Genomic DNA, 19371 nt, shown 5'->3' on the forward strand with positions numbered 1-19371 from the left:
TGTCTTTTAAATTATAAATGGATGATTATAAAACTACTGACACATTCCTGTAAAGGAAAAAAAGGTGTTTTGTTTTCTGAGCACAGAATGAAAACATAGAAGGAAGGAAGCAAACGAGAGAATGACAGCAAAGAGAGAAATGTTAGTCTCTCAGAGAAATCTTAATCTTTAAATGTGTCATAGTGAGGTACAGGGATGTATTAAGCTGAGGAGCCTTGTGTTGTAGTTACTGTGCAGGGAATTGGTGCCACCATTTTTACCATTCTGAGGCAGACTTGTAAAAAAATCACTTATTTTAAAAATGTAGACCCTACACGTTCCACAAATTCTTTGCTGAATATATCCTGTGGGAATATTCCAGAACCCTTAGGCACTTCACAAGGGGAAGGGTCAATTGGTTATGCTACATTCAGGCACCGCAGATCAGCTGTATGATATGGGAATCAGTTGATTTTCTATGGATGTTCTTGGAAGCAGCTTTACATGTTGAGGGAGTAGAGAACTAGAAGGAACATTTCCTGGGATCAGATGACCTCTATTTAAAATTTCCTGAAGTGGTTTCTCTGTAGCCTTTCTTTGAAAATCTCCAGGCAAGGGGAGAAACCATATAGTGGGTTAGGAAGGAGTAGTCCCGCTTAGCTTTCCAGGACTTCTTAAGCATTCCTCATCCACTGTGTTCCCCCCACAGGGGTTAGATCCTCATCTAGGCATAGAGCTGCAATAGAAGAAACATGATTTTTCACTTGCTGATTCTATTTTTGTGTGTTATCACTCATATTTGATTCTTGGAAAGTACCTGGCAAGTGTACATTCTCAAAAAAATAGAGCCTTCCAACCCACATAGTCCATGTGAATATGCAACTCCAGGAAACAGCTTTCCTGCGGTTGGATGGGACTGCTGCAGCAAAATGGAGAAAGATCCTCAATCCTTGTATTGATGGCTCATGTTATACATCCCAGTGTCTAGTCTGGGCAATGTGGCATGAAAATGGATGTACCACATGACATCTACTTATCTGTATTTTATAAAACATCAGTTCTAGAGTTCATGACAAGTTACTTTAAGAAACCTAGAATTTTTGTAAAGGCATAATGTGATGAGATTATGGCTGGTTTGTTTCTGTTACAAAGGTTTCAAATGTCTTTTGAACTTGGAATGGTCCTACAAAATCTATAGAGTTATGAACAATGCAAACTTGGCAGAAAAAATAAAACAGGTATTTCAAAACCTAAGACCCACCGTTGAGGAAAAAAATCTTGTGAATGAAACAAAGCAGAGTGACCTAATCATATAACACAAAGGAAAGCAATTCTGTTATCTGGCTGGAAAAACTGCATCCTTCCTCTAAATCCTTTGATAAGCCTACATGCTTTTTGATCTTTCAGATACAATTCCCCATGGTAATATTCATTATGAAACATCTCCAAAAATGATTGTAAGGATAAGGTTGTCATGTTTTTTTGTGCAATGTCTGTGTGGGGATGACTACAAAAAAGTGTGACCCTGGGGAAAAAACACCACAACTGGCACTTCCTTTTTGTTTGTTTTTTAAAGAAATAATCTGGTAACCTCTAACTAATCTTGTATACAGATTTGCCTTGCATAAATTTTGTTAGGAAGAACTCCTGATTCTCCCCCCCCCCAAAAAAAATTTTTTCCAGTAGTTTTCGCCATGTAAATTGGTATGTGTGTAATTCTGTTTATTTCATACTGCTGTTTATCTGCCCTCATGATCTGTGGCTTGGATTCAATACCCTTTCACAGAAAGGAAGTTGCATTGTAATGAAATTCCCCAAGGTCTTGGAAACCCCAATTGCACATTCACAGTATAGATGACATATGTTGGGGCGTGGGGTTGATGCCTTGTATGCATAAGTTCAGGAACTGTCTTGTGCTGAATCAAACCAATGGTTCATCTAACACCATAGTAGATAGTTCTGTACACGATGCCCAGAGCTCCTTGAAGGAAAGGATGGATGCAGGTGTGGTAGAGTTTTAAAACAGTGGCATCTGCATTGACTAGAACACACAGTCCAGGGCCTCAGGAAGATTTTTTTTTTCACCAGCCTTTCTACCTGAAATCATTTAACTGGAGATACCCAGTACTGAACCTGGAATCTTCTCCAGTACTGAACCTGGAATTTTCTGCTAGTATTAAACCTTGGATCCTCTCCATGCAATTTGTGCTTGTAGTGCCGCTGAGCCACTGTCCCTGTATCTGACAAAAGGAGCTTTGACTCTTGAAAGCCTGGAAATCTTGTTGGTCTCTAAGGTGCTACTGGACCGGATCTTGTGCTTGTACTGCAGACCAACATGGCTACCCACAGCAGTTTTAAACCCATTCAGTTCAATGAATGTAATGGCCATACTAGAACAGATGTATTGGAGTCTATTATAAAGAGTCCTCAGAAGTTTGGTGCAACTGGGGGCGTGGGAGCATTACTTTGTATGTGCATTGTTATTTAATGATATGTACAAATATAATTTTATAGAGATCTCACCCCAAATATGTATACGAGACACTTTTTCCCCTCTGGCATAGAAGGATGTGCATAACTGTATGCTGCTCCTGAAATCCCCAAAGCTGACATTTGTGTGTTTGAGATGGTTACAAAACTGAATTTACTGTTGCATTAGTATGAGAGTCCATGGGACAATTTGCAGAGTCAAATATCCTAAGATCAGAGCTAGGGTAAAGATTAGGATTTTGTATATCAGTACTCTTACTTGTTGGGCACGTTGTTGCTTTCTCTTATTAATCTTTGTTTTCAATTTCTCTTTTCTTCCTTCTTTTTTTCTCTTTCCAGCTGATTGCACTTGGTGAATTGGATAATGCTGAGGTTTTTCATTTCTTTATGTATTCAGAACGTTTCCCATGGTGTTACTCTTGTGGTGTTTTTAGCCCCTGTAGTCTGTTCTGTGGTCTTGCCAATGTTAAGCCTTGTGGTTCATGTACGTGTGCTAGTAAAGCAGTAGAGGACGACTTCCAAGGGACCTGTGTTGGAAGTTTTTAATGTTTTTTCTAAATGTCCTCTTTCGATGCATTTTGTGCTCTTGAAGGGTGAGAAGAAGTGACTTGCCTGACCCAACCCCACAGATTAATGTGGAGATGTGATTAGAAACATGCAGTGAAACCCTGGGTATGTAGGAAATCTACTCCTTCGTCCCATTTTGGACATTTTGAGTGCTATATAAGATTGATTTGTTGAAGTGTACTAAGGTCCTTTAGTTGTCTACATGAATGTTCTGAGATCTCTGGTTGCATGTATTTAATTTTTTTTTTAAAAAAATAACCCATAAACCATTGTTATCTTGTGTCTAAATCTCATGATGGTTCTAACTAGGAGGCAGCTGACAGACAGAAATATCTACAGAGCTTCTTCATCACTTATCACTTGAAATGTGTTTATAAAATGAGAAGGCCTAGTATGGTTTTTGACTTACATTGAATTGCAGATCCTCTCCTCCCCCTTCCCATGTGTTCTCCTGACTCAAACTTTTTAAAAATCTGTGAAGTTTCAGAAGTGGTTTTGCGGGGAGGGAGGGCTCTGCTACTTGAATAAAACCAGCAGAAATATCTGTTAAGCATGTTAAATTAGCAGTGCAGTTCATTTGATCATGGTAGTGACTTTCTCTGAAGCAGTGTAGACTAATATGACTGATTGCTTTGCTGCTTCTTTGGATTGTTGCTCCAAGTTTATAGTGTAGTCCTATGCAGTTACTCCAGTCAAAGGCCATAGATGTCAATGAGGTTACACTGCTGAAGTCTTAACAGGTTTGATCCCTCAATGAGTGAATGGAGGATACTAGTCAAAATGAATGCTAGTCATGATGCACACCTATTCTCTCCAGTTTCAGAGGAACATGCCTATTATATTAGGTGCTGTGAAACACAGGCAGGGTGCTGCTGCAGTTGTCTTGTTTGTGGGCTTCCTAGAGGCACATGGTTGGCCACTGTGTGAACAGACTGCTGGACTTGATGGGCCTTGGTCTGATCTGGCTTGGCTTTTCTTATATTCCTTTGTTCTTATGGATAATTGAGTTTTTCTTTATTAGAAAAAGAGAGAATAAGAATAAAGGTTTTCAAACAGCCAATGCTTGAGCACTCTATAGATATCTGTACTTTCACTAACATACTACCTTTCTGTATTAAGCATTGAAGGGACAGTCCAGAGGCCCACGCAGAGGTTATAGCTACTGTTTTAAAGGTCTATGGGGGTACAAATGTGTGACCTCCTCAGCTATAGTATGTGGATTTAAACTCCCCCCTCCCCTGCACACATATACCTTCCCCTTCATAATTTGAATGCTGGGCCTATCCCCTAAAACAACTAGTGGCAACACATCCTAAAGTTTGAAGCGGAGAGTCAAATCTAGATCACTGTTCTGTTTAGTTAGAATATTCATATTCCACGTTTTGTTAGTCACTTTGGCTCTTCAAACTGATTAACAGTTAGAACTTATGCACACTTAGGAATATACTACTAACTTTGAAATGTAGTAGCCGAGCGTAGGATTGGGCTGCACATAAAATGTTGTAAGCTAAGTGTATAAAGTCCTACATGGATAGCTGATAAAATCTCTGTTTGGAAAGAAACAGCGGCGTCTGTTTCTAAGGATGGCTGTCAGCCCACATTGCTGGATGGTAACTGTTTACAATGAAACAAGAAAGAAGGTGGGGACTGCTAAGTCTTCTTCTCTGCCATCAAAAGGAAACTCTTCTTTCCTCTTCATCCCACCCCTGCCAAGTCTCTGACCGTTGTAGACTGCTGTGTTTTGCAGTAAATCAGCCCAAGTGATCTGGCTCAATTTAGAACTTGAGCTCTTAATTACAAAGAAGAACTTCGTTGGCTGCCTTCAGTGGAAGGATTCCATGCTTGGAGCAGGTGTGTTTATAAATATAGGAAATGAGCGCGGCCTGTTTATTAAAAGTGTCTTCTGGCAGAGCCTTGAATTGGCTGGAAGTTCTGTAAAGGTGCCACAGTGGTTCCCTTTACATGACCAACAGTACAAGTGTGTGTGTGTTTTAAGCTCCTTGTTTAGCTCTCATTAAGCTATCTTCTGACTTTAAGCACTCGAAGCTGCCTTATACTGAGTCAATCCATTGGTCCGTCAACATCAGTATTGCCTACTATGGCTGGCAGCAGCACCAGAGCTCTATCAAATCACCTGCTACCTTGAGCCTTTTAAGTAGAAATGTTGGGGGGGGGGTTGAAACCTGGGGTCTTCTGCATGAGAAGCCAATGTTATGCCACTGAGCTATGGTTCCTCCCCTTAGATGTCTGAGAGCTGAAGGGAGTTTCCACCTGTTCCTGCACATTCAAATGTTTTTTTTTAATGCAGTGTGGTCTAATGGTTAAGAACGGTGGTTTGGAATGGTGGACCTGGAGAACCGGGTTTGATTCCCCACTCCTCCACATGAGTGGTGGACGCTAATCTGGTGAACTGGATTTGTTTCCACACTTCTCATGAAACCAGCTGGGTGACCTTGGGCTAGTCACAGCTCTCTCTGTTGGGAGGGGAAGGGAAGGTGATTGTAAGCCAGTTTGAGTCTTCCTTAAATGGTAGAGAAAGTCAGCATATAAAAACCAACTCTTTTTCTTCCTCTTCCTCTTCCTCTTCTTCGCTTTGGGATCCAACATTCCATCTAGGTTAGTATTTCTGTCATGGAAAATGACCAGCACTCGATGCTGTTCTGGAAATGTGTCGTACTCCAGCAAGAATAGCAAGTGATCTTGTTTCCTTTTGCTTTTCTATATTTTCTGTCCAGTTAAGCACACCTAGAACTGGTTCTAATATAACAAAGCAGTGGGGAAAGGAGCAGCATGAGTGATTTTGTATTTCTTTTCTGTGGCAAGATTTGGATAGGAATTCATGACAATCTCCACTGGCTAGTTAGGTATTCTATATACAGATCCCATGTCAGATATTGCCAGAGAAGAAGAGCTGGTTTTTATACCCCACTTTTGTCTATCTTTAAGGAGTCTCAAAGAGGCTTACAATCACCCCTTCTCCTCTTCACAACAAACACCTTGTGAGAAAGGTGGGACTGGGAGAGTTCTGAGAGATCTGTGACTAGCCCAAGGTCACTCAGCAGGCTACACGTGGAGGAGTGGGAAAAGAAATCCCGTTCATCAGGTTAGAGTCTGCTGTTCATATGGAGGAGTGGGGAATCAAACTCGGTTCTCTGGATTAGAGTCTGCCACTCTTAACCACTACAGTGGCCAGTGTGGACTGGAGTGGGTCGCAGGTACAATATCGGTCCAGTCTTGTTCCATCTACAATTGAGCTATACTGGTTTCTGCTTCCTCTCTGTTTTAATGTACTTGACAGGCATGTTTTAAACTTTTTAATTCATGAAATTGCTGTGAGAAGATGAAGAAATAGGCGGATAAAAACTCTCCAACTTAAGCAGTTCGGTTTGGGAAAAATGATCGGAATGGAAGATAATTATCTTAATCAGTCAAGGCTCAGACATGATGCATCGAGTGAATCGTTAAACCATATTGACTATAAGAATTGAGTCAGTGAAGGATTATGAAATAACGTCTTGGTATGGTCTCTTCCGTCCCCCACTGCCTCAGGTTTCAAAACTCATGATTACCCAGGTATTATGTTGAAAAGGACTTCTGTGATGAAAAAGAAGTCCGTCAATAGTTCTAATTTTGCATTTCTCACTATTCCATTAACGAGTTCCTTGCCTTCACAACCCTGCTGGGTCACACCAGTGGTCTATCTAGTCCATCATCCTTTCCCACAGTGACCAAACACATGCCTCCCACAAGAAGGAGCACAGAAGCCAAACCCCAATGCTGCTTTCCCCAGCAGGGACAGTTCACCACCAAGCAGTCACTTGGGCTGCCAAACCAGCAGAGGGTGCCTCCTGGGAGAAGGTGGCAGGGCCTACCTTACGCCTGTCCTCATCGTCCATACCGAATTCCAACACAGGCTGCAGATTCCGTCTGCATTTTTTTAAAGCCCCCTTTTATCCCAGAAAACTGGAGCGCAAGGGCAATAAATCTTGCCTGTTCCTTCCCCGCTGCTGGCACTGCTGCCTGGCTCCAGAAACCTGCCAAGAAGACCCTCTGCAATTCTGTGGAGCCTATGGGGGGATGGAAGGGCCGTAGCTCAGTGGCAGAGCATCTGCTTGGCATGCAGAAGGTCCCAGGTTCAATCCCTGGCATCTCCAGTTAAAGGGACTAGGCAAGTAGCTGACGTGAAAGACCTCTGCCTGAGACCCCGGAGAGCTGCTGCTGATCTGAGTAGACAATACTGACTTTGATGAACGAAGAGTCTGATTCAGTATAAAGCAGCTTCACATGAATATGTATTCCCTTTCAACCACTGCGTGGCTCCAGTGAACGGCAGGAAGCTGGTAGAGAGACACACTCACCCTCAACTTGGGGGGGTGCAGATCTCTTCACACCCTGAGATCTCACAGTGAGATGAATTGCGCTCCCCAACAACTGATATTCAGAGGAACATTTCCTCTAAATATGGTGGTTCTCTTTAGCTGCTGTGACTGATTATAGCCATTGATGGGTCGGTCCTCCATTTCGGTCTTATTCTGTTTTTAAAAGCAGTCCTGAGTCCCATCATTGGCTGGCCCCAAGTTCGAGTATTTTAGCAGAGAGAGGAAAAGTTCTCCCTTTTCCACTTTCTCTACACCATGCTTAATTTCATAAACCTCTGTCTTGTTCCCTCGTAGTTGTTTCTTTGTTCTGAACTGAGAAGTCCCGTACTCTGTAGCCTTCCCTTGTAGAGAGGTTTCTCCAACACCTTGATCATTTTTGGTTTCTCTTTTTCGAACCTTTCCAAGCTCCTCATTTCCATTTTTGAGACCAGGCAATTGTACGCCTATACTTCCAAGCGCAGCCACGTTGCTTCAGCAGGCTTGATCTCCTCAAACACTAGGAAAATGGAAAGGAACAGAAGAAACAGTAGAACGGATAATTCTTAAACTACTAAAGCTTGCCTGAAGGGGGCATCCTGGTGATGTGGAATGGAACTGAGAGATGTCCTACTTATCATCTCTCCCCCCCCCCCCAAACTCCCTCCTACATTGCAGTGAACTGCTCTGTTGGCACCTGCCAACCTTCAAGCAGCAGTTACATAAGAGGAAGCTTTTTTTTTTTCCTGGAATTTGGGCTCTCTGCTGATGTGTGACCTTCGGCAGTAATTGCCAATAAAATGTGGTGGAGCTGTTTACTGTTAGTTCAGTCCAGACTCTGGCTGTCAGTATCCCAGACTGTGCTGGCAGTTACCGCGTCTGTATGGTTGCTAAAGGCTTTTTCTTCTTCTTTTTTTGTAAAATGCTAACACAACTGCCAAGGCAATAGACAGGAAACTTTGCCAGAAGCTGCAGTAATGCTGCCTCTCTCTCTGTGTGTGTTTTTGTAAAATTGTGTATACTATAAGAGTTTTACAGTTAACAGAAAAGAAAGTGGATCTGCATCTCTAAAGGAGATAAGGGAAGGTATTTTGGGTTGGGAGGAGACCCTCAGAAGAAATATGTTTTTTTCCCCCAAGATTCAAATATATGCATGGGTTGTTCTTAATGTGATGTTTGGCTGGGCAGCTAGGGTTTCCTAGCGAGGCTCCTTTGATGGGCGTGTCAAAGCACATACTGAACAAGGGAAGCTTGACCCCATCCCCACATCACCGTGAAAGTTTCAGCCTGTTTGGGAGCTGTTTAAAAGCACAGGAATCCTATCAGAAGACAAGGTGGTAAAACGTGGGACAAGAAGGGGGGGGAGAGAAGCCTAGCACAGATATAGTGGTGGTTGCTGTGAAGCACCACTCATCTCCTTCTAGGGTTGCCAACCTCCAGGTAGAACCTGGTTGCTCTCCCAGAATTACAATTGTTCTCTAGTCTACAGAGATCCATTCCAGTGGATACAATGGTTGCTGGGGGGAGGGTGGACTATATGTTAATATGCTTTGCTGAGGTCCCTCCCCTCCCCAAACCCCGCCCTTGCCAGGATCCACCCCCAAATCGCCAGGAATTTCCCAACCCAGAGTTGGCAACCCTGTCTCCTGCTCTTAGTTTGCTGCTCTTGATGGAGAAGGATCAGTCTTGTGAGGTTGGGTATTTTCTGCGCTCTCTCTTGGGTTTCAGTGGAAGGCAAAGTGAGTGTGTTTGCCTGTCCTCCCACTCTCCTGATCAGCACTGGGCCATGAGAAGTGGTGAAGAAAGGGATTGTCCCCTCTCAAGTACTGATTTAGCCCCTCTAACATCTGCAGAGGCCCCGAACCTGTCTCTAGACCTGTGTTCAGAACAGGATGCGAGAGTGGCAGTTCAAAGAGCTCTTGCCCATCACTCCTACGTCTTGCATTGCATTTGGTTCAGCATCAGGGAGATGACTCAGTAAAGCTCAATACGTAGCCAGAGTTCTGAAGTGCTTAAAGACAGCCTTCTCCCCCTTTACCACGCCGTAGGCATGCAGTCCCTGTGTGAATGATGCCATGTTGAGACAAGGTGTTGGCCCTGGTCTGATGTTTTACTTAGATCATATGTTCTTTGAAGAGAAACACTGGCAAATCAGCTTGCTGGGGCTGGTTTTAAATTCATAAAGGTAAAGGTCCCCTGTGCAAACACCGGGTCATTCCTGACCTATGGGGAGACGTCACATCCTGACGTTTCCAAGGCAGACTTTGTTTGTGGGGTGGTTTGCCAGTGCCTTCCCCAGTCATCTTCCCTTTACCCCCAGCAAGCTGGGTACTCATTTTACCGACCTTGGAAGGATGGAAGGCTGAGTCAACCTTGAGCTGGCTACCTGAAACTGACTTCTGTCGGGATCGAACTCAGGTCGTGAGCAGAGCTTTTGACTGCAGTACGGCAGCTTAACACTCTGCGCCACAGGGCTCCTAGTTTAAATTCATACCGAAGATTTATTTATTGGTTTTTTGTTTTGTTTTTTAGAGCGGGGCAACTAACAAACCAAATAAAAGAGAGTTACAGTGAATCCTAAGCATAGTTACACCCTTCAGAGCCCATTGACTTTGATGGACCTAGAAAGATGCAGCTCTGTTTAGGAGGGCACAATTAGTCTTATAGTGCTGTGCCTGCGTGGTGTGGTGGTTAAGAACGGTGGTGAGGAGCGGTGGACTCTAATCTGGAGAACCGAGTTTAATTCCCCACTCCTCCACATGAAGCCAGCTGGGTGACTTTGGGCTAGTCACACTCTCTCAGCCCCACCTACCTCACAGGGTGTCTGTTGTGGGGAGGGGAAGGGAAGGTGATTGTCAGCCAGTTTGAGTCTCCCTTAAGAGGTAGAGAAAGTCGGCAATATAAAAACCAACTCTTCTTCTTCTCAGACCTCCTTCTTAGACTCTTAATGTCTAAAATCTTTCAGATACAGGAGATTGATGTTCATTTTAACTCCTAATAAGTTGCTTGAAAAAAAAAACAAGGACTGTGATCACCTAGATCAACTCTCTTTTAGGGAAGTAAAGGAACCAAAGCTTTCTGTGTGGGCTTTGAAAATCCTGACTAATTTACACCGGTCACAAGAAGTACATATATACCAAGTTCCATAAATTCTAGTTCCCATGTAGTATTTCGTAACTAGTTTACGCAATCCTGTGTGCTGGAAAATGTGTGTAGCACCAAGACTGAAGGTTTACTAGTTCGGGAATCCTTTCATCTAACCACAGTTAGTTGTGGTGTTCAAATTTGGGTACCTTTGGGTACCTGCATAGCGACACCGGTATTCCTTGTTGGTCTGCCATCCAAGTACTAACTAGGGCCTACCCTGCTTAGCTTCTGAGATCTGACAAGATGAGGCTAGTCTGGGCCATCCAGGTCAAGGTTGTTATTGATTGGGGTGTGTGTGTGTGATTTTTTTCCCCCTGCTTCTTCTTTCTACGTTTCCTTGAGCATCTGTTCAGAAAGACAACTCAGCATTTTATAAATTAATAAAATAATGGACTTAATTTGGAAATTGGAGGGATGACACTTTGGGGACACAGTTCTAATCTTGCTGACTATTAGAACCTCAAGGAAGTTGGCATAAACCACGAATGGCCATGAGAGTAGCTCCAGGTGTGCTAGTCAGATTATGTTACCTTGGGTGTGTACTGTTCTCCTTCTAAAGGTCAACTAAATTGAAGAGTAATGAGGGGGGCTTGTAATTAATTTAAACATGTAGAGCCAACTCACAGCCTTTTTTTTTTTTTTTAAATGCATTGTTAGAACAATATTTTCTACTTTAGGTGAACCTAATAGCTGAAAACAGAAATTTAGTAAGCCTTTTCCCCCCTAAAACTTATTTCTGCATTAAAGCTACCATGGCTGTCTGTTGCTTCAGGAGCTATACGTTTTATGTATGTATACTCTCCGGTAGTTGACATTTGATCCTTTCATGCTGTCTCCAAATCATGTGTGTCCTGTGAGTGTGTGCTATCTAGCTATCATTTTGTGTGTGCAAATCAAATGAGACTGAACTTTGAACACACACAGTGCAGGGCAGTTCTGAGGCTTATTAATTATCCTGCAACAGTTTTTCATTGAGCTAAATAGCATCCAAATGGCTGCTTCGTCCATGCCTTTTTAACGCACCTGCCAACAGGTTGCGTCTTTCAGAACTGTGTGACATGCAGAAATCCCACAGGTGTAGCGTCCCCCTTTCCATAATCTCAAAGGAATCCTGAGTGCTCTTCCACTTTTGATAGAAATAGTCCAAGCCTTCTTGAAATATGCATTATACTCTGTGCTGCTCGCCAAGGGATACCATAGAGCACAATAGACTGCTGTTTTCAATCCCCACCCCCATCCTGTATCATGCGTGCATAGGATGCATGGTACAGGATGCCATGCTGAATATTTATGCCTGTACCACCAAAGGAACTGCTCACAAACGCTCATACCCTGCCAGAAATTGTGTTAGTCTTTAAGGTGCTACTGGACTCTTGCTCTTTTCTACTGCTATTGACAGACTAACACGGCTACCCATCGTGATCTAATTAAACATTGCTCAGGGTAAGTACCAAGTGAAGGATAAGAGAATTGTGTGTTTTCACCTTTTCTTTGTGCCATTGTTCAGCCTAATGCTTTTATTCTCTCCCACCCCCCTTTTTATTCATTTTTTAAAAAAACTTTCTTATATTGTGAATCTCTAAGCTTAATCTCTGTAAATGCTGCTCGCCTGTTCGGCCTTGCTATCTGAAATGCAGTTAACACAGAGGCAGCAGATAAGTTTGCCCTCCCTGGTCCATGATAGCTCAAAATAGCAACAAGGTGATGTATTGCCCTACTACGAGTGGAGCAGGGAGCACAGCAACTAGGCAGAGCCTCTACATGGCAACACAGGCATAGAGTGCTGGGTGTTGCAAACTTGTCCAGTGGGAGACACTCTTTGATTTACTGGTGGCATCAATTACTACCCAGTTTGTTTTTGGTACCCCCCCCCAGGAGTGAGGGAAAGGGGTGGTGTCGCTAAAGCTTTAATGGACTATGGCGCGCCGGCGGCCAGGATGAAAGGCCTCTGGAGGCCAGTGAAGGCCTGCACAAGCGCAAGGGCCCACAGCCCTGGCATTTGTGCAGCGTACGCCGGCATTTGTGGCCCCAACACTGGTGTGAAGGCTGGGATGCTGGCCACTGCCGCAGCAGTGCTAACTCGGGACGCCAGCAAAAACTCCGTTTAGGTTTATACTGTTAAAAACAGTGAACCTGGTTTGTTTTTTAAAACAATATTCCAGCACATGTTTGTGACCAAAGAGGAGGTTTGAATGAGTGTTACTGATGCAGTACTAGGAGATGATGTTGGGAGATTATCCCAAGGCATTTGCTTTTTCGTGCATTCTGCTGTTTTTAACATTGGACATTTGGAGGTGGTTTACAGTTCCCCATTAATTCCTTTTAACTGTGAAAAGTGAGTGTTATGGTTAGGGTTGCCAGGTCCGACGATGACACTGGTGGGAGCTTTGTTGGGTTGGTGCTGGGGGGCGGGCGTAGATTCATGCACATGATGATGTCACTTTGGGTTTACCCCAGAAGCAACGGCATCACATGGGACATTCTAGTGTATTCCTCCAAAAACTCTATGGAAACCACAGAGCTTTTGCAGGAGAGTGCTGGCCTACTGGCCAGCTGAAGGGCGGCGGCAGCCCAGTGAGTTGGCGGGCAATTGTCTGCCACTACCGGGTTGTTGGGAACCCTAGTTATGGTTACATGTTGGTTCCAAAATGTGGCCAGCGTAGTTCCAGTTGCGTTAGGTTTCAGCAGAATATCCAGAAGCAAAAAATCCTAACCGCAGCCCAGTTCCACATGCTGTCTGCTCTAGGTCTAGTCCCTTAATTTTCCTGGCTTTTCCCTGTGGTTGAAAAAGAAACGGAATTAGCAGGTGACTGTCAGGCACTCATCCAATCTTGTGAATGCTGTTGGTTGCTCAGTAGCTTCCGCATGGTTGGAAGAACATCTAAAGGGCAGCACAGTAACATTCTTATAGAGAATTTTGTTGCTTCATAGTAACAGAGGTCTCTTCTGTTTTGTTGTGCATGCTCTGATGCTGTCAAGGCAAACGGGTTAAGCAGATTTATAGCCTGGCTAGACTCTAATAACTAGAGCAATTGCTGGAATTATGTACTTGTTGAGTAATATGTGAGTCGTCTTGATGCTTATGCAAATGAAAATGTAATTAAGCTTTTTCCTGCTACTTCTATTCTTTCGTATTAATCTCCAGTTATTTAAATTGAAATTTTAAGTCCATATTGGTATAATTAACCATTCTTTAAAAAAAGAAGAAGCCGCTTAATTTACCAATACAATTTTACTTCCCAAAAAGGATTTCAAAATCTCTGATAAATCTGGGAAATCCTCTTGATTTAAGAACAAATTAGCAATAGGAAAAATGTTTAGCAGAAGATGGAGAATTCTAGAACTGTCCAGCTACAGTTATTCAGGATACACTTGTTGCTGATTGTGCAGCCCCTCCAGGATCCAGGGAAAGATTCGAAAAGATCTCCCCTATGTTGTTTCTTTCTTTAAAAAAAATCTTTTATTTCATAGGTTTATTTTTTTGTGTTGCCTAGCTGACAACTTCATTTCTAGAGTTTTTCACAGTCCTTTTTCTATAACATGGTAAACTTCCAAGGAGGAAGAAGTAGCTTGGGATATTATTAGGGTTGCCAGGTCCCTCTTCACCACCGGCGGGAGGTTTTTGGGGTGGAGCCTGAGGAGGGGTTTGGGGAGGGGAGGGACTTCAATGTCATAGACTCCAATTGCCAAAGCGGCCATTTTCTCCAGGTGATCTGATCTCTATCGGCTGGAGATCAGTTGTAATAGCAGGAGCTCTCCAGCTAGTACCTGGAGGTTCGCAACCTTAGATATTATTCATTACTCAAAAGTGGTGAAAGAGTTTGTGACCCCTGAAGTATATACTTGATGATGAGAATATTGTGGGGCTGAAGTATGAACAAAGACATATAATTTTGTGTCAGAAAGTATATCACCTCAATGCAGTGCAATGTGTTGTGCATGTGGAACATTTCCCAATATTGGAGGGAATGTGACTACTCATACCCTCACTGGGATCAGAGTGTACTAGAGATCTTTTGGAATGTAGGCCACATATTTTTAAATTGAATAAGTCCTGGACTTTGGAGAACTCTTTGCTTTTCCCCCCACTTTGTTTACATTGACTGCTTATACGGAGACTTTTAAAAAATGACTTTAAAGGATGTCTTGGAAGTCAGAGAAACACCCACAGTTGTTCTGATATCTGAGAATGTAAGTAAACATCATGGAATGAGTAGTTAGGCGAATGGAAGCTAGTTGGGAGCCGAGTAACTGCACTGTCTCAGAAATGGGGTTGTTGCTGGGTAGCAATTCCACGTCCACAGACTGTAATATGAAAAGTATAGTCTCTGCATCTTGATAGAATCCCCAATCCAGTCACCAATATTATATTAAATCTTACAATTTGATTCTTAGTATGTCTGAAACCACTAGTTCCATGTTAACTTTCCTGTTTTTCTAGGTGTTTTGCTATGTATGACTTGGTTTATGTTGATTGTTTTTGTCTATAATTGATTTTGTGTAATCTGTTTGAATCTGTTCTTAAGTTGTGGCCTGGAATTGTATATTCAGTGTTGTGAATACCCTGTCTTGCTGCTAATGGCAAGCGTTGTGGAAATTTGTATATTTATATTGTGAAAGAGGAAAGCATAGTTAGAAAAGTGAATGTAACCTAACATTTCTACACATGTATGTCTTGGAATGTTTTGGGCTGGAAATGTTAATACATCAGTGCAGTTCAATTATTAATAGTAAACTACATGAACTAGGAGTCAGATATTTAACTAATAGGGTTGCCAGCTCTGGTTTGTGAAATACCTGGAGATTTTGGGGGCAGAGTCTGAGGAGGGGGGTGGTTGGGGAGGAGAGGGACTGCAATGCCATAGAGTCCAATTATCAAAGCGGCCATTTTCTCCAGGTGAACTGATCTGTCAGCTGGAGATCAGTTGTACTAGCAAGAGATCTCCACTCACCACCTGGAGGTTGGCTACCCTCTTAACTAACCATCTTTGAAATACCAGTGTACACTGCAAAGTATGCAGATGGTGGTAGCAGAAATGTGCATCTAAATTAAGAATATGTATATTTTAAGCAAGGATTTATTTTTAGAAAATGCTTTTCTTAATATATAGGAAACTATATACAAAGGTCAGGCTAGCACTGTGTTTTTGTTTTGTGCCTTTTTAACATTCCTCAAGATGTTGATCATGATTTAAGAAGGAAGATTCATGACTAATTCATTTTCTTTTTAAATTTTGCTTTAAATAGCTGGCACAGCCACCGGAAACGGATTGCTCTGTGCAGGTGTGTCACTCACCTATATTTGGCAAACAGACAAATATTGATGATTTATGAAGTAGCCGTGGTTGAATATCGGTGTGCGTGCATATGTTTTGGTGGCTGAAAGACTTGGGTCTTTACAGTTTAGTCACAATGTTGTCATGTGTTCCAGTGCTCAGGTAGTGGCTCAAAGGGAGAAAATGTAGCCTGGCTCAGCCAACAAAGGATTTGAAAAATCAGTGTATAAAGTATATATAAAACATAAATGAATTTTGTGTGTAGACTTGGGTCCTATTCCCAAGATATCTCATGTATATGCAAAATATTCCAAAAATACAAGCGACTTCTGGTCCCAAGCAGTTCAGATAAGGGATACTCGACCTGTACCACCCCAGTTAAACTAACAGTATCCTGTACGTTAATCGTTTTCTGGATTGGATGGCCCTTCAGCTATGTGTCTGATTTTTAAAAATTATTTGCTTTTATACCACTTGTGATAAACCCCTTGAAGGGAACACATTTGTCATTGTTATCCTCTTAACATGTATTTAAATTGGGGGGGGGGAGTCCTAAAAAAAACCAGACAAAAACTGTCATCTTCCCCCCCTCCTGAATGTTTCCATTCTTAATTTTTGTGAAGTATCCAACAGTATCCACCAGGCCATCGCTCTGTAGTCTTTTCAGAATATTTCTGAAAATCCTCCAAGTTCAAGAAACCACTTTGGAGGATTGGTGTAGCAGCTATTTAATGAAAATTTCTCACTTATGTATGCACAGTATTTTTCTTAGTTCCCCTGTAAAATGCTTTTGCACTAAATCCCTAAATTGTTTTTAACCTCGGGGTAGCTGCATTTTTTGGGGTGGGGGGAGCTGCTGTCTGGTAACAAGCAACACTTTCATACAGAATTCAGTATTTAAGTTTCAACATTTCCATTCATAGTCCCCTCTGGATTTCAGATGACCTTTCCAGAAATTGGAAGCATGTATTCTTTTACAATGAAAATAAATTTTAATGTGCACCCATCCCCCTCCCTCAAAAAGCTCTTAAAACAATAAAGGGTTACAGTTCAACCACTTAGGGTTTGCCCTTGCTAAGAAGAGCTATGAAAATCTTGATGGCAGGATTTCTGCTTTATCTCAAGGAAAAGTGAGGAGTTTTTGTTTTCCTTCTCAAGCCTTCCCATATTTTGAAAATGAGATTTGGAAGAGTGAATTGTGTCTGCAATAATTGTACATTCAACCATGTGTGCATATAATGTGTGTGTATGTCTAGATGCATGGATGTCACTGATAGCTAGGGTTGCCAGGTCCCCCCTCTCTGCAGGCAGGAGGTTTTTGGGGTGGAGCTGGGGCAGGGGTTTGAGTGGTAAAGCGGCCTGTTGTAAACCGGAAGTGATGTGATTGCGTTAGTGTGGCCGCGTGTGCGCAATCCCTGCTCCTGAGCCAGCCGATGGATTCCAAGTGACCTGGCAACCCTACTGACAGCACTTTCTGTTCCTTGATTATTGTCGGTTAATGTAAAAATAGATGGTGGCTTCTTGTACTCTCTGTGCAAACAAGTACTAATAATGGCAAAGACATGTGCTTTGTATGGCTTGACAGTACTCTTAATTTCGACATTTTTGAACCAAACTGGAAGAATTTTAAGCACAGTTTAAGGAGACGGCTTCTTAGTACAACTGATTTCACCTTCGTTGTTGCTGTCCAGCATAAGGCTCATTGTGACAACTAGCTACTTATTGATTCAGCATCTATTTAGTGTCTCTTTAGTATCAGACTTTAAAACAGAATTTCTGCATACTCACCAGGAACTTGATCAAAGTCAAACACAGAGGCAGCTTGAAGATCGTAAAAGGGTATGTATATTCAGTGGTGGTCTTTAGGTTTAATGTGCTGGGTTCTTTAATTACACTGGTGCTTCCTCTCCTCTTCCTTTTCTTTCTTTTGTGAACAGCTCGCAGAAAATAAACAAGGTAGCTGGTAGAAATGCTAACATTTCCTAACCTTTCAAAGAAAAATACTATGGAATGAAGATGACAAATACATGTTCAGATTACTTGGGAGGCACTTGGATGTGCTTACTGTTAGGATCAGTGTGTGTGGTGTTTAAATAGCTTGGAATCTGTCAGCTGGAAGACCCTAGCTGACTTCATATATGCCACTGTATATTGGTATCCTATGGAACTCTGCTAAGGGGATAAATTATGTTTTCAAAAAGCTACGGAGTGAAGTGTTCAATGGAGCTTTGATTGTATCGTCTTTTTTTGCACCGTAGGCCATGAGAACAGGAGCTTCTTCACAAGACCAGCACTAAAAAAAACCTGCTCCGGATTTATTTTAATATTTTCAAACTGGGAAACTCTTTTGCAGCAAATTCTGAAATGTGTTCAGGGGAATATGTGAAATGATTTGTGCTTTGGCAATCATGTCCAATCTGTTTATCGCAACACTTGGTGTTTAATAATATAATTATTCTAGATTTATAACTGGGAACAAGCCCAGATTCCCAATTATTAACAGGCATACCCTCTTTTTATGTGGGATAACATCAAGGCTGCTGTTCCATTGTTAATTCAACAATTGGTAGCAGTACCAATTGCTGCGGCAACCAATCGCAGATGTTGTAGAAATGAAAATGTACAACTGTAGCTTTTCTTTACTGTCAATGAGTAAAAGTTTCTTTTCTAAAAGATGGAAAGGCAACCTCATTTGAAATACATTTAACCCGTCTGGTAGATATTTAAATTTTAGTCCTATAAGCATCGGGATTGATGTCAGCTGTGGTAGCTGGCAGGTGGTGCTCATTTCCTTCGAAATGACTTGTACCTGGGCAGATCCATGGTGATTTGAACTGGGTATTTGTCCTGCTTGTATTGCCATTATCCCATCTTAGTTTGGTACCTCGTTCATGTTTTGCTATTCTTTTTTCTAGCATCCTTTGCAGCCGGGTGGGAGTTGTCCCCTAAAAGCCCCTTTTGTGATATCACATCTTTAGAGGCACAGTCTTGCTGAAGTCCACTCTAGTTAATAGAACTGCTTGGAAGTCTTCTGTTGCTTATACTGACTGGGTTGGATCCTATGGTGCCATTCCATCAGGGTAACAGTTTACACCAGCAGGAGGAGGAGGAGGAGGGGAGTTTGATTTCTGCCAGTTCCCCCCTCACACTGCAAACCTCCATTTTAGCTCCCACTTGGCTCCTGAGGATCTCTTTACCATCAGGAGCAGAATTACTAAATTTGTCTCTCACACACAGGGCTGTAGATTATCATTCAAGGCCAAGATTATCATTTACGAGTACCATTCAAGATTTTGTGCAGTGACAAAATCATAGCTAAATCATGTTTACATATACAATGTTTTGTATGAGCCACGTGCTGCAGGTTTTAGCTGGTATAGGCCAGCACAATCTTTCCGCTCCAAAAAGATAGTGGGCAGGATCCAGATGCCTTTCCTTTTAATATCAAAAGGATATATGGGATGAACTCCTATGAATTTAGTCAGTAAGAGATTTCTGTGGCAGCTATTTAATGATACCTTGCGAGATGAGAATCACTTTAATTTTACAAATAATTT

At 42.2% G+C, this 19371-nt stretch overlaps 1 protein-coding gene across 2 annotated transcripts in view; it reads left to right on the plus strand.

The window, feature by feature from the left end:
• ITPR1 (inositol 1,4,5-trisphosphate receptor type 1) overlaps window positions 1-19371 on the plus strand; it is a 244396-nt gene that overhangs the window by 138962 nt on the left and 86063 nt on the right. The window contains exons 37-39 of one of the 2 annotated variants that reach the window (XM_056867281.1): window positions 2809-2841; window positions 15786-15821; window positions 17606-17653. The exons of the other annotated variant lie outside the window; for it this stretch is intronic. Coding sequence (XP_056723259.1) covers window positions 2809-2841; window positions 15786-15821; window positions 17606-17653 — 117 coding nt within the window. The remainder of the gene's footprint in view (window positions 1-2808; window positions 2842-15785; window positions 15822-17605; window positions 17654-19371) is intronic. 2 annotated transcript variants of the gene reach the window in all.

Source organism: Euleptes europaea, chromosome 1, assembly GCF_029931775.1.
Source record: "Euleptes europaea isolate rEulEur1 chromosome 1, rEulEur1.hap1, whole genome shotgun sequence".
NCBI lineage: Eukaryota > Metazoa > Chordata > Lepidosauria > Squamata > Sphaerodactylidae > Euleptes > Euleptes europaea.